Consider the following 12,171-nt stretch of genomic DNA (forward strand, 5'->3'; position numbering starts at 1 on the left):
CTCATCCAAGCTGGCTTTAACACTTCCAGGGATGAGGCAGCCACAGCTTCTTTGGACAGCCTGTGCCAATGCTGGGCCAGCAGAAGGCCCTGCGGCACAAAATAATGACAGTGTAAGAGTTAAAACAGCTTGTATGGCTGTAGGATTGCCATTTGCTAAATTCTTATCAGCCTCTCCTGTCACGGCTGAGATGGAATCAGTCTCTTTTACCAAGTAACACGCTACAGGACAAGGGACATAGGCTTAAGTTGTGCCAGGAGAAGTTTAGTTTGGGTATCAGTGAAAATTTCTTCACAGAAAGCGTTGTTGAACAGCCTGTGGCACAGGCTGCCCGGGACAGCGGTGGAGTCCTCCGTCCTGGAGGGATTTCAAAGCCGCGTGGATGTGAGGGCATGGCTTAGCGGTGGCCTCGGCAGTACTGGGGAATGGTCAGAACGGATCCGGGAGGGCTTTCCCAGCCCAGACAACACTGCTGCTCAACGACTGCCACCGATGAGGGCCCGAAACCCTTGAGGGTGCCCGGGCATGGCGGCCCCGCCCGCCCCCCGCGGCGCGCGCAGGCGCGGGGCCCGCCCGGCGGGGGTCGGAGTGCGCAGGCGCGGGGGCGCCGCGGGCCGGTGCGGGCCGGGACGATGGCGGGGCCCAGCCTGCGGCCGCACGTGCACTGGGCACAGCGGCACCGCGAGCTCTTCCTGCGCGTGGACCTCAGCGACGTCCGGGTACGGCCGCGACACCCGGGGACACCCGGGGGACTCACCGGCGGGGGGCGGGGGGCACGCTGACCTGGGGACACCCGGGAGGGGACATCTGCGGACACGCCGGGGGTGACACCTGGGGAACGCCGGGCGGGGACACCTGTGGGGCATTGGGTGTGAGGGGAGACTCGCCTGGGGGACCCCGGGGGAAATCACCTGCAGGACACCTGGAAGGACTCACCTGCGGGGGAGACTCACCTGGGGGACCCCGGGGGAAATCACCTGCAGGACAGACACCTGGAAGGACTCACCTGCGGGGGAGACTCACCTGCGGGTGGGGAACACCTGCGGGACACCCGGGGGTGGCTGATCTGCGGATCCCCGTGGGGACAGCGGCGGCGGGGCTCGGCGCTCCAGGGAGGGCTGTGCGGGCGTGGGGGCGGTGGGACCCCCCCCGGGTGGGTGCACGGACCCCTGCGGGTTCGTGAGCTGCCAGCTAACGCATGTTCTCCCTCCGCAGAACCCGGACATCACCATCACCGATAATGTCCTGCACTTCAGAGGTAGGGCCTCCATCGGGGGGTCTCAGCCTGGCCCTCACCCCGGGGCTGCCGCTGTCCCACTTGTCCCCATCGCGGGGTGCCTGGTTCCCATCAGTGGCAGGAGCCACTGTGCTAGGCATGTTCAGATCCGCCACATTCCCACCCACAGCCCTCTGTGTTCCAGCCCTGGTAACCACAACAGGCCCTATCTTATCTAACAAGAAAACCCCAACCTCCCCCTATTTAAATACCAGTGGAATTTCCATATATCCTTCCCATCCCAGGCCAGCCAAACCCCGGAGATAACTCACAGCAATTTTTCCTTTCACAAAGACCTTGTGTGCAATTCTTATCAAGCCTCCACATCAGGAACTAGTGCTCTATTTGGAAACTAAAGCAGATCTTGCCCTGAAAGATGGTTTTTTGCAGCTGGACAGCTGCACGTTCCAGCACCATGGAATTTTTTAAGATGTCTCGTTAGGAGCTGCTGCCTCCTCGGTGAGCCACAGCCAGGCCATTTGATAGGAGGGTGTTGCACATCGTGTTCTCTTTGGGATCAGTTTACGGCGTGGAAGGGTGGGAATTAAACACAGTGTGCAGTTTTGGAGCCCTTCCGGGGACGGGATCAATGTGGGAGATGAAAAACCCTGGTAAGTGCCCTTCTGCTGCTGGGAGGGACTCCCCACATCACTCTCCTACACAGCCAGCAGCACCCATTTCCCTGGCTGCTGTGTTGTGCAGAGGCTGGATCCTCCAGCAGGAGATTTTCTGCCGGATTTGAGTTATCCATGAGCAGCCTTTTGATCCCCTCTTTTGGGAATTTGACACGCTGGCTTCCTGCAGCGGGGACTCTTTTCCAGCATGGTGCAGACTTACAGCAGCTTTAGCTGCTGACTCCTGCATTTGCCCCTCCAAGCAGGGTTTTGGTGTCTTCCCTGTAATTGTGTGGTTTCCTCTTGCCTCTGAGGCAGGCAGGAAGAAAGTGCTGTGAGTAAGTGCTGAATATTTCTGTGTACAAAGCATCCTTTGCAGATGGAGTGTGTGGAACCACACTGACTGTTAATTCTTGTCTTTTAGCCCAGGGTCACGGTGCCAAAGGAGACAACATCTATGAATTTGAGATCGAATTCCTTGAGCCAGTCGAGCCTAAAGTAGGTAGTTTTACTTCTCTAATTCTTTCAAAGAAAAAATAAATTTTGAAGAACTCGAAAGGGAAATGGATGGGCATTAAGTTCCCAATATACTGTTTAAATTTTTCTGATAACTCTGTAACAGCCAGCCCTATGGCAGTCCTGTGTGCCATTGTCTTGTTTTAATGCAAATCACCTCACTGGAACTGGTGCTTGCATGGACCAGCTTGAGTAAGCACTTGCTTGTCACTTGTTACACAGCAGTTTTAAGTTTTTAAAAGGATTTAAAGCGGGAGAATCTGGCAATGTGTTGTCTAATGCAACCTTGACTGGAGGTCAGGGGAACATTGTGCAATCAGTGTGATGTTTCATGGCATCTTTTGTAGCTGGACAAAAGAGAGTCAGGAGGCTCTCTTTTAGTGTTTCTGGCTTGAGAAGATTTCTTAGGCTGTGATATGTTGTGGCTCCTGCTGGAGAAGTCTTTCTTAATCCCTGTTGCAGTCTTGAGTGGAAAGAGCTTGTGTCCCTCTGTGTTACTTACAGGTGGCTGTGAGGTCTGTCCCCACCTCTCAGAGCCTGGGGCACAGGAGAACTTGGGCTTTGCTCCTGGGGCAGGATTTGTGCTGCTTATTCCTGGCTGAGTTTGGGATAGCTCCAGTCAGACCGGGAGCCACTGTTCACCTCTGCTCTTTGGCAGGGAAGGAGAAGGGAAGGAGACCATTGGAGGGGAAATTTCAGAACATGCCTGTCAGCAGGCATGTTTCTGGTGTGGCTCCTGCCAGGTGTGGAGTGGCAGACAGTGAACAGCTCTTGGTTTCAGGGTCTGGTCACTGCCTTATCATCCTGCCTGGCCCACAGTGTGGGAGAGGTGCCTGTCTCTGCCTATGCCTGTCTCCTGTGCTGGCAGACACAGGCTCTGCTGTGAGCCAGGTCTGGAAGCAAGTCCTTGTCTCTGCAGAGCAGCCTCCTTCCAAAAGTTGTCACTCTGAGTCACTGTGGAGGGATTGGAGAACAGACTGAACTCTGTGTAACTACAGATGGTCAGGACCAGGCAGTATCACAGTCCAGGTTTTTCTCCTTTAGTTTTGATGTGCAGCATGAGTTCCCCTTGCTGGTGCCAGCAGTGAGAAATGGAGCCTGTGGCAGGCAAGGATGAGGTGTAGTAGCTGTAAATTACAGCAGCAGCCTTCAGATGTCTGAGGGGCATCCAGCCAGCCTTGACAGAGCAGAGCTGCTGTAACGTGCTCAGTTAGGAGGGCACCTTGTGCAGCGGTTCCAGCTGATCTGAGAGGTAGTGCCATGTGGAGCAGCCTTGGTGGTCAGAAGGGCTCCAAGGTGACAAGGCCATGGGCTCCAAGGTGACAATGCTGTGGACTGTAAAGATGGAGAGGTTCTGGGCTGTCACTGTGCAGGTGGAGAGGCCTTGTGGGGTGGCAGTGACCACACTGCTCTGTCAGCTCACCTTGTCTCCAGGTGTTCCCTAAGGCTCTTAGCTCCTTCTCTCGGTGCAGCAGGTGTCACATGGGGTCTCCTGTTTAGACAAGTACCTGTGGCTGCTGGCAGTGTTATTTTTACTGCTGGCTAGAGGAGGTGGGTGGCTCACAGTACTAAGTGCAAGAAGTGTAAAGCCAAGATCAGGGGTTCTGTCTAAGAAGGCTGGCACTGGGGTCTCTGCTAGCTCTGTGGTGGGATGCAGTGGTGCTGTGATATGGGCAGTCTGCTCATCAGGTTGTGCAACCATCACAGCTGCCATCTTCAACTGGTCTGCCCTTTGCTTCCATGCCTTGGGTGGCAGAGAGACGTTTGTGCTGCAGCAGTTGTGTCATCCCTGCCTCCTTGATAAGGGGAGCTTGGCTACCAACTCAGCCTCAGAGCTTGTTTCATCTGACTTCTGCTGATGTGTCTTCCCCCAGCCTGTGTGCAGGATGACCCAAAGGCAGCTGAACATCACTGTGCAGAAGAAAGAGAGTAACTGGTGGGAGAGGCTGACCAAGCAAGAGAAGCGTCCGCTCTTCCTGGCGCCCGATTTCGACCGCTGGTTGGACGAGTCGGATGCTGAGATGGAGCTGAAGGAAAAGGTGAGTCCTGTGGGCACCAGGAGCTTGTGCTGCCACTTACAAAGCAAGGACAGCTGTTCTCCTGTGTCTGAACCTGCATTCTTCATTTACCAGGAGTTCCTGGCATGCTTATTGTTTTTGGTGTTCTATATAGAGTTGGTTAAGTGTCGCATCCCATGAACTCTCTCCTCTTACCATAGAGTAGTTCTCCTGGGGGGAAAAGACAGACTCCCACATGGACTTCCCCTGGTTTCCCCTTTCCCTGTGCCCTCACTGGCTTGGTACCACTGGTGGCTGCCCTCCTCCCCAGGAGACCAATCCCCTTTGCCCTGCCCTTATCTCCACCCCCCACCCCTTCCCCTTCTTAAGCCGCCTGCACTATGTGGTTGCCTTCTTTCTCACCGGGTTCCCTTCAGCCATATGTGATATACTTTGCTGGAATAAAACCTTGCTAAAAGGAGCCTTTCTTGCCTCTCTCGCTGAGCCAGCTGTGGTGAGTGTTGTGTGGGGATCTGACTGCTCTGCCTGAATGTTAACCCAACGTGCTTTTCTGCAGGAGAGGTTTGTTGGGAACAGATAGTAGGCAGCAGCACCCACCATTCAACACCTGCATTTTTAGTTGAGTGGTTCAAATTGTAAGTGGGAATTTGGAAATAGGCACATTTCTGGTTAGAACTGGAGGCAGTGTGCTGGCTCCTTGCATGTGCCCTTTGCCTGGTGTGCTGATCCACAGAGGATCATGTCACTCTGCCATGTGGAGTCCAAAGGAGTGAGTCCCAGACATTGTCTGTCTGGGAAGCAGGGATTGCTGAGGCTTTCCTGAGCCCTGGCTGGCCCTGCTGGTGCATTCCCACCATCTGGTGAGCTTGAGCAGCTTACTGAGTGGGGAGGTGCAAGATGGACTTCGAAAAGGCTTGAACAGACCACATTCCTGCAAATCCCTTTTAAGCAAACACTGCCCTGTTCCCCTCTGCAACCTTAGCAGGAAGCAGAGAGGGGCACTGCAGTGCCAAGGCCCAGGAGCATTGGGAAAGGCAGGCAGAGAATCTGGGCTGGATGTTCTCTGTTCTCTTCAGGTGGATCATGTAAGAAACAGCACAGTCATAACTGAGAATTAACACAGAAAGCAGAGGCATTTTCAGCAAAAGCATCTAATTACTAGAACAAACCACACAGTGAGGGCAGGAAAACTGGTTAACACCCTCTGGCTTTTACTGTACTATAATTTCTGGATGATGAATGTTCTGTTTTATGCTGGTGAAGATTTAAACCTTCTAGCTACTGGGTGCTTGGCTGAGTTTTAAACCTACCAGCTTTGCAGTAGTATAGTTAAGAAATCACTTGCTAATTACAGTAAGTCTTTAAAACCTTATCCTTCATCTTAAGGAAGAAGAAAAGATTAACAAAATGAAAATAGAATCCAGAGTCCCCAAAGACCGTAAGTAACTGCATCTTTTTAGTGGGTAAAGTGGGATTTAGCAAGTTTGTTCACACTTTCTGAACCTTGACTCTTAAGGAGCAGTTTTGAGTGGCTTGGTGTGTCTTGGAGGGGGATCTTTTTTTTGTGAGCTATTAGAAATTTAATAAAAATGGACTGAAGTTTCCAAGGAATGTCAAAAATCTGACTAGCAGGTATTGAGTTCTGGCAGATCATGGCAAAAACAGAACCCCCAGTGCACCCAACAAGGCTTTTATCAGAATCAATAACTTCCCTTTTCCTTATAAGCTTTATTCTCAGAAAGCCTGGTTTGCAGCTCTGTTACCATTGTACTCTGCTCACTTGATGTGTTTATTATTGATTTTAGCTTTCAAACACCTGAAGAAGGGATACCTAATCATGTATAATCTTGTACAGTTTTTGGGATTCTCTTGGATTTTTGTGAACATGACAGTACGACTATTCATCTTAGGAAAAGGCAAGTAATGAGCACTATTTTATTTATACTGGAGGGTTTGAGTTGATTTTCAGTGTTGTTTTTAAGACCTTTTAAATAGCAAACTCTAAAGGGATATATATTTAGGAACTAAACCATGAGTGCAATGCCAAAGAGCACAACAAAAGCCTTTCAAAGGTCATCAAAGTGTCAAGGGCAGGAAAATACTGTCCCCTTGTAAGTCACAGCTGTGTACTCTGTGAATGATACTTGTGCTCTGCCAGGATCACTTCTAACAAAATCAGCTGAAGCAAAATGTCTCGCTGACTGCAATGTTAATGTTTTTGAAAATGATCTGGACAGAATATTTTGTTTTTGAAGCGGGAACAATCCATTCTGTTGAGGTACAGCACTATTTCCATTTTTGTAAACCAATTACTGAAATAGCTCTTGATCCTTCTGGGTGTGAAATGGAGCAGTGTTTCTGCCCCAGCTGCTGTGAGTTCAAGATAAGGCCTATAAAGAACTTATGCAATTATGCATCATGTTTTTCTCAAATACAACTAGAATCCTGTTAGAATCCACAAGCTGTGCTGCTGCACCAGCTTCCTGAGCACAGAAATTAATTTGTTCTCTTAACTGGTTGGTTTCCTGTGTCTTACAGATTCCTTCTATGACACATTTCACACTATTTCTGATATGATGTATTTCTGTCAGACCCTGGCATTAATGGAGATCATGAATTCACTAATAGGACTGGTCAAATCACCGCTGATCCCTTCTGTAGTGCAGGTTGTATTTCTAAATTCTTCTCCTTGCTTTTATGTTTAAAGTAAATGTTTATTTTACACAAGTGTTGAGACTCTCCTGAAGTAAGTGATGCAACCTCACTGGCACTGGAGTAGAGGATTTCTTATTCACAAGGCAGGAATCTGTGCTTCCCAGTCTTGGCTGTGACAGGCTGTCTGTCTCCTTCCATCACCTGGGTAAGGGAGTGCAGGACAGCAAAAGCAAGAAGCTGATTAAAGTACATGATTTTGATTTGGTGCCAGTGCCCTTTTTATCCTGGTTGTGGTTGTTGTGCATAAAAATGAGGATGGCTGATTTGAGACTGGATCCCTTGGATTGTACCTAAATACAGGGCAAGATGTCTACTTGAAAGAAGCAGGTCACAGTTCAGCTCTGAGTTAGTTGTGTGCTCAGATGTGTGAGGAGTAGATATCTTGTGTTTCTGACAGCGCTTCCTTCTGATGAAGTGTGATTGTTCCTTAATATGTTTTTCTTTAATAGATATTTGGAAGAAACTTCGTTTTGTTTGTTATCCTTGGAACCTTGGAGGAAATGCAGAGCAAACCTGTGGTGTTCTTCATATTTTATTTCTGGAGTATCATTGAGCTGTTCAGGTTGGTGGGATTTTCCTCCTACCAAGTGTGCACAGAACAAAGCGGTTGTTCCCAAGAAAGAAGAATTTGATCTTTGCATTTTTTGGAAGAGTTGGCCCCAGAGGGTCCTTGAGTCATGGACTGTTCACAGCCTTCCTTCATCTCCCAACAGTTAAGGCAGGGCTGGAGTCTGAAAGTGATACTGCCCTGTTGCTTTATTTCTTTGGTGCTTTGAATTTCCATTGTTAAATGAGGCCTTTATCTTTGAAACAAAGTCATTTTGAAGGGTTCATTAGGCAGCCAGGCAGTTGCCTTCATCCCTGTGTTCAGAATGGCCTGAGCTCTATAAATTGCCCAATAACCCTGTGTCCATCATCATCACCCACAGGGACAGTGCCTTGGATATTCTTGTGTCATTTGGGAATTGTGTTGAGCACACAGTGTATATACACAAGACCAATTCTAGTAGTAGTTTCCATTTTCAACTGTTTGTTTCCCCTCACACTGTAGGTATCCCTATTACATGCTTTCTTGCATTGGAATTGAATGGAAACCACTCACCTGGCTCCGTTACACTGCCTGGATCCCTCTCTACCCCTTAGGGGGCTTGGCAGAAGGTATGTCCTTAAAACAGTTTACTAAATAATGAATTCAAGCCTGGGAAAAGAACTCAATTTCTTTTTTGGGCAGCAGGACTTAAAATAATAAAATAGAACAACAGATAAATAGATTTGCTTTGAGGTGAACCAAATATAAGCATTTTGTCTTTCATACTGAATCAAATATTATTTTCAATTTGATGTGAAGTCTTCCTTTTGGAGGAAAGACTCCCTTTCTGAAGGGGAAGTAAAGGCAATGATGGGTTGCATGAACAAATGGACAAGAACAAGCTGCACAGGATGACAGTGCTCACTTCCCTCTGCTGAACCAAAGCTTTGTCTGCTGGGCCTGACTTGCTCAGCCTGGCCTGAGTTCACACCAGCTCCCAGGTCTTGATGTTATCTTGTAAATGACTGCAGAGGACAGGCAGGGGCTTATTCCTGTGTTGCAACCCCGTGTCTGTGAGCCAGGAGGAGCTTTGGGCATTGCCCAACACCAAGCAGGGGGAGGAGTGTGTCTGTTTCATTGCTGGGGGCATTTCTGGATGGCAGATCCTGCTGGCACAGGCCCTGGGGCTGCAGCTGTGCCTGAGAACAGTCTCACCAGGAAGGTTCCCTGCTGCACCCCCTCAGCCAGGTGCTTCCCACCCTACTGCATGTTCAACACCTTCAAAATTGCTGTCATTAATCAGCACTGGCAAATTAGAAGGGACTATGCTGAAATAGTTGGTGTGGGCTGGGTAATTATATATTTTATCTGTACTTGGTAATGATGGGTGACCTTCTGCTTTCAGCTGTCTGTATTGTTCAATCCATTCCAATCTTCAGTGAAACAGGGAAATTTAGCCTGGGATTGCCAAATCCACTGAATGTCACAATCCAGTTTCCATTTGTGCTTCAAATATATCTTATAGCCTTGTTTTTAGGTAAGTATTTAATTCTATTTCTCAATATTGAAATAAAAAGTTCCCCTGAATAACTTGATTTTTCAAAGAAAATGAAATTCCTGCATCTTGGGGACCATGGCAACACAAAAGTGATTGAGGTTAAGCGTTATCCTTGGGGATTGTTCATGTAAATTTGTCAGTGATGGAGGAGAACACACCTCCAATGAGCTCTGATTAGCCCTTCAAAAAGGTATATTGGTTATAAATTAGCAGTGTAAACTTGGGTTAAAGGAATAATTTTTACATGTATTTATAACCATAGTATACTTAGTTTCACCTTTTAGGGGCTATTTGAGCTTTAGAATGATGTACTGGCAATCTAAACATAATTTCATATTAAAGAAATTGAGTTAAATGTTGCAATATTATCACAAATGCAACATGAAATCATGTTTTTCCAGGAAACAATACAAAACTCCCTTTAAATAGTATATTTAAATAAGAAAACCTGCTTGAGACATAGTTGGTTTCTGGTGTTAGATTTGTAAACACAATTTAAATTCCTTGTACCCACACCCACGCTGGGTATCCACAACTCACCACAATCTAAGGAGAATTTTAAACTGAACTTTCATTAGATTTCTCCTGCTCACAGACATTGCTTAAAGCCATGCTTCAGCTGAGTTTCACTCTGAAATACCTGGTTCATCCTTCTTAGCTCTGCACAACTGGTGTCACAACTTCCTAAAGGTGACAAACAAGCCTTCTAAACAGCTCTTTACCAAACAGCCTGTACAGCAACTCCTGCCTCAGCCAGCAAGAAAACACTTGCATTAGCTTTCACTGCTACACACACCCCTAAATAATTTATTTTGTTGTGTGGTAGTTGGGTTCTGTTATTTTTCCTTAAGATCTAGTACAGCCATTTAGCATAAAAAGACACAGTGATGTCCTACCTAAACACTTTATTCTTTTCCAGGGGTATTTGTAAACTTCCGTTACCTCTACAAGCAAAGGAAACAGCACCTTGGACCAAAGAAGAGAAAGATGAAGTGAGGCAGGACTGCAATGCTTTCTTATCTCACTTGGGGGACAAGATAAGCCTCTAATTCTTATGGTTTTACCCACTGTAATGCAAGAATTTTGTAAAATGAAATGACCACGCTAGATTTCATGATTTCATAGTGAATTCAGGTAACATTCCCTTATATTGGATTTTGTTCCCTTTCCATCATCTATGCATGGCATTTACCATTGAACATTTAAACTTGTATCCTGTCAACCAGCATATTAGAAAGAAATCCTATTATCTGCATATGATATGCTTATAATCAGTGGAGCAGCACTAACTAGAAATAGTGTTTATCTTTTAATTGGAGATTTGCTCTTTCGATATTGCATGCAGATAGGGCTTCTGATGTGGGATATGCTCTTTGCTGGCCTATGCTGTTCCTGGGAGGCATCTTGATGGCAGGAGGAGGCACAGTCTGAGGCCACTGTGCAGTGTTTGGGTGTTCATCAACCACTGGGATAAACTTGCTCAGTATATACCCCCCCTTTTCTTCTACGGCATTATTGATGGTACAGAATTAAAACTGGAAGTAGCTAATGCTGATTTAAATGCCACCAACTTAGTCTGTTTCTAGTTGAGCCTTAACAGGATAGGAGCTCTGTGTGGACCATAGCAATGTGTATTCCTGTAGCAACAGATCCTGTCCAGTCATTAGGGAAAGGAAGCTGCCACTGAGGGCAGAAATGCTTTCCTGGTTGGTAGAGCAAGCACTGAAACGTAACACAACAAGGGAACAGAGGTACCAGCTTTCCCCTGGCACATGAACCCCAACAGAACTCCATCCAACCCATGCCAGGCGAGAATGTGGAATTCTCATGGGAGATGGGGCCCCTCTGATCCATGCTGGCAGGGCTGTGGCTCCTGTATTTACAGCCTTCAGCAAGGCAGCAAAGTCACTCTTCTACCTGCATTTAGGGGTGCAGCAGAGAAGTTGGTGTGTATGGTTGATTGGCTCCTGGGGGGATGGAAGAGGGGGTCAAATAAACTGTATTATTTAGATAACACATATCAAATCTTAGTAAGGGAGGTCCCACGCATGGTTGAAGGACCCTTTTCTCTTTGCTTGTTTTAACCATCACTACCACCACTAAAGAGAAGCTCCCCCCACATTTCAGGTCATCTGCTGTCTCACCTGGAAACCTCTGGCTCAGTTGACTTTATTTCAGCATGTCCTTCTTCACACTGAGCCTCGTGTAGCTGATCCCAGATTCCTCTGGCCTCCTTAACCCAGCTTAGAAATGTACAGCAAGTTTAGTTCAAACTGCACTGTGGTTATGAACAGGTTGTTTCCCAACTGCCACTGCCCCAGGCACTGCAGAGCAATGCCAGCAATCCAGAACAGACACAAGCTGAGATTAGCTTAGTGCCATGTTACTATTTATCTTTTTCTATTGTAAAACAATATGAACCCTCCAGAAAATTATTTTATATATATTAAAAATAACAAACAACAGAAGGTTTGTGATATGGACCCAGTGCTTGTTACTGTAAATGAAGTAGTGTTATGAGGAGACTTAACATAGAAGCAGTACAAGCTCCATGTTGCATTTCACAAATTGTGTTCTGTCAACAAGAGGCGTGGTACAACTTCTCTTTGGGAGAAGCACAGCCTACTTTACTCAGGAGAGTTGAGCACTATTTACACAATATTTCACTTAGCACACTCTGTACCTGTGTTTTGATATATGTGAAAGGGTTGAATTAGCTGAGTAACAGAACAGCAAGGATCACTTTCATACTTTGATTTCTTCTCTGGGCATTTAAACCTCTGTTATGAAATCCGTATGTATTCATCAGTGAAGTTGTGGTACCTAGTGCAAGCTGTCATGGATCTTACACTACTGAATTTTAGTCCTTCAGAAAGAATGTGTTTCTATTAATAAAGATTTACAACCAAATTTTCTTTTAGTTCAGTTGTTTGTTCTTTCAAATT

The 12,171-nt window shown here is 47.0% G+C and overlaps 1 protein-coding gene across 1 annotated transcript; it reads left to right on the forward strand.

Annotated features, from left to right (window-relative positions):
• Positions 1-600: 600 nt before the first annotated feature.
• HACD3 (3-hydroxyacyl-CoA dehydratase 3) lies at positions 601-12,123 on the forward strand. The gene is made up of 11 exons (XM_084213791.1): positions 601-719; positions 1,216-1,258; positions 2,315-2,388; positions 4,281-4,445; positions 5,811-5,862; positions 6,230-6,340; positions 6,963-7,090; positions 7,589-7,701; positions 8,191-8,297; positions 9,074-9,205; positions 10,146-12,123. Exons 1-11 carry the CDS (start codon positions 633-635, stop codon positions 10,220-10,222), a joined length of 1,089 nt encoding a protein of 362 aa, XP_084069917.1. The 5' UTR covers positions 601-632; the 3' UTR covers positions 10,223-12,123.
• Positions 12,124-12,171: the final 48 nt, after the last annotated feature.

The sequence above is a fragment of the Fringilla coelebs genome, assembly GCF_963513975.1.
Source record: "Fringilla coelebs genome assembly, chromosome: 12".
NCBI lineage: Eukaryota > Metazoa > Chordata > Aves > Passeriformes > Fringillidae > Fringilla > Fringilla coelebs.

What these genes read in the sequence shown, in the direction of transcription:
- HACD3 (XM_084213791.1), top strand. Translation starts at nt 633, where the DNA reads ATGGCGGGGCCCAGCCTGCGGCCGCACGTGCACTGGGCACAGCGGCAC. An exon ending in TTGAGCCAGTCGAGCCTAAA is followed by an intron (nt 2,389 to 4,280) that starts GTAGGTAGTTTT and finishes GTCTTCCCCCAG; the next exon opens with CCTGTGTGCAGGATGACCCA. An exon ending in ATCCAGAGTCCCCAAAGACC is followed by an intron (nt 5,863 to 6,229) that starts GTAAGTAACTGC and finishes TATTGATTTTAG; the next exon opens with CTTTCAAACACCTGAAGAAG.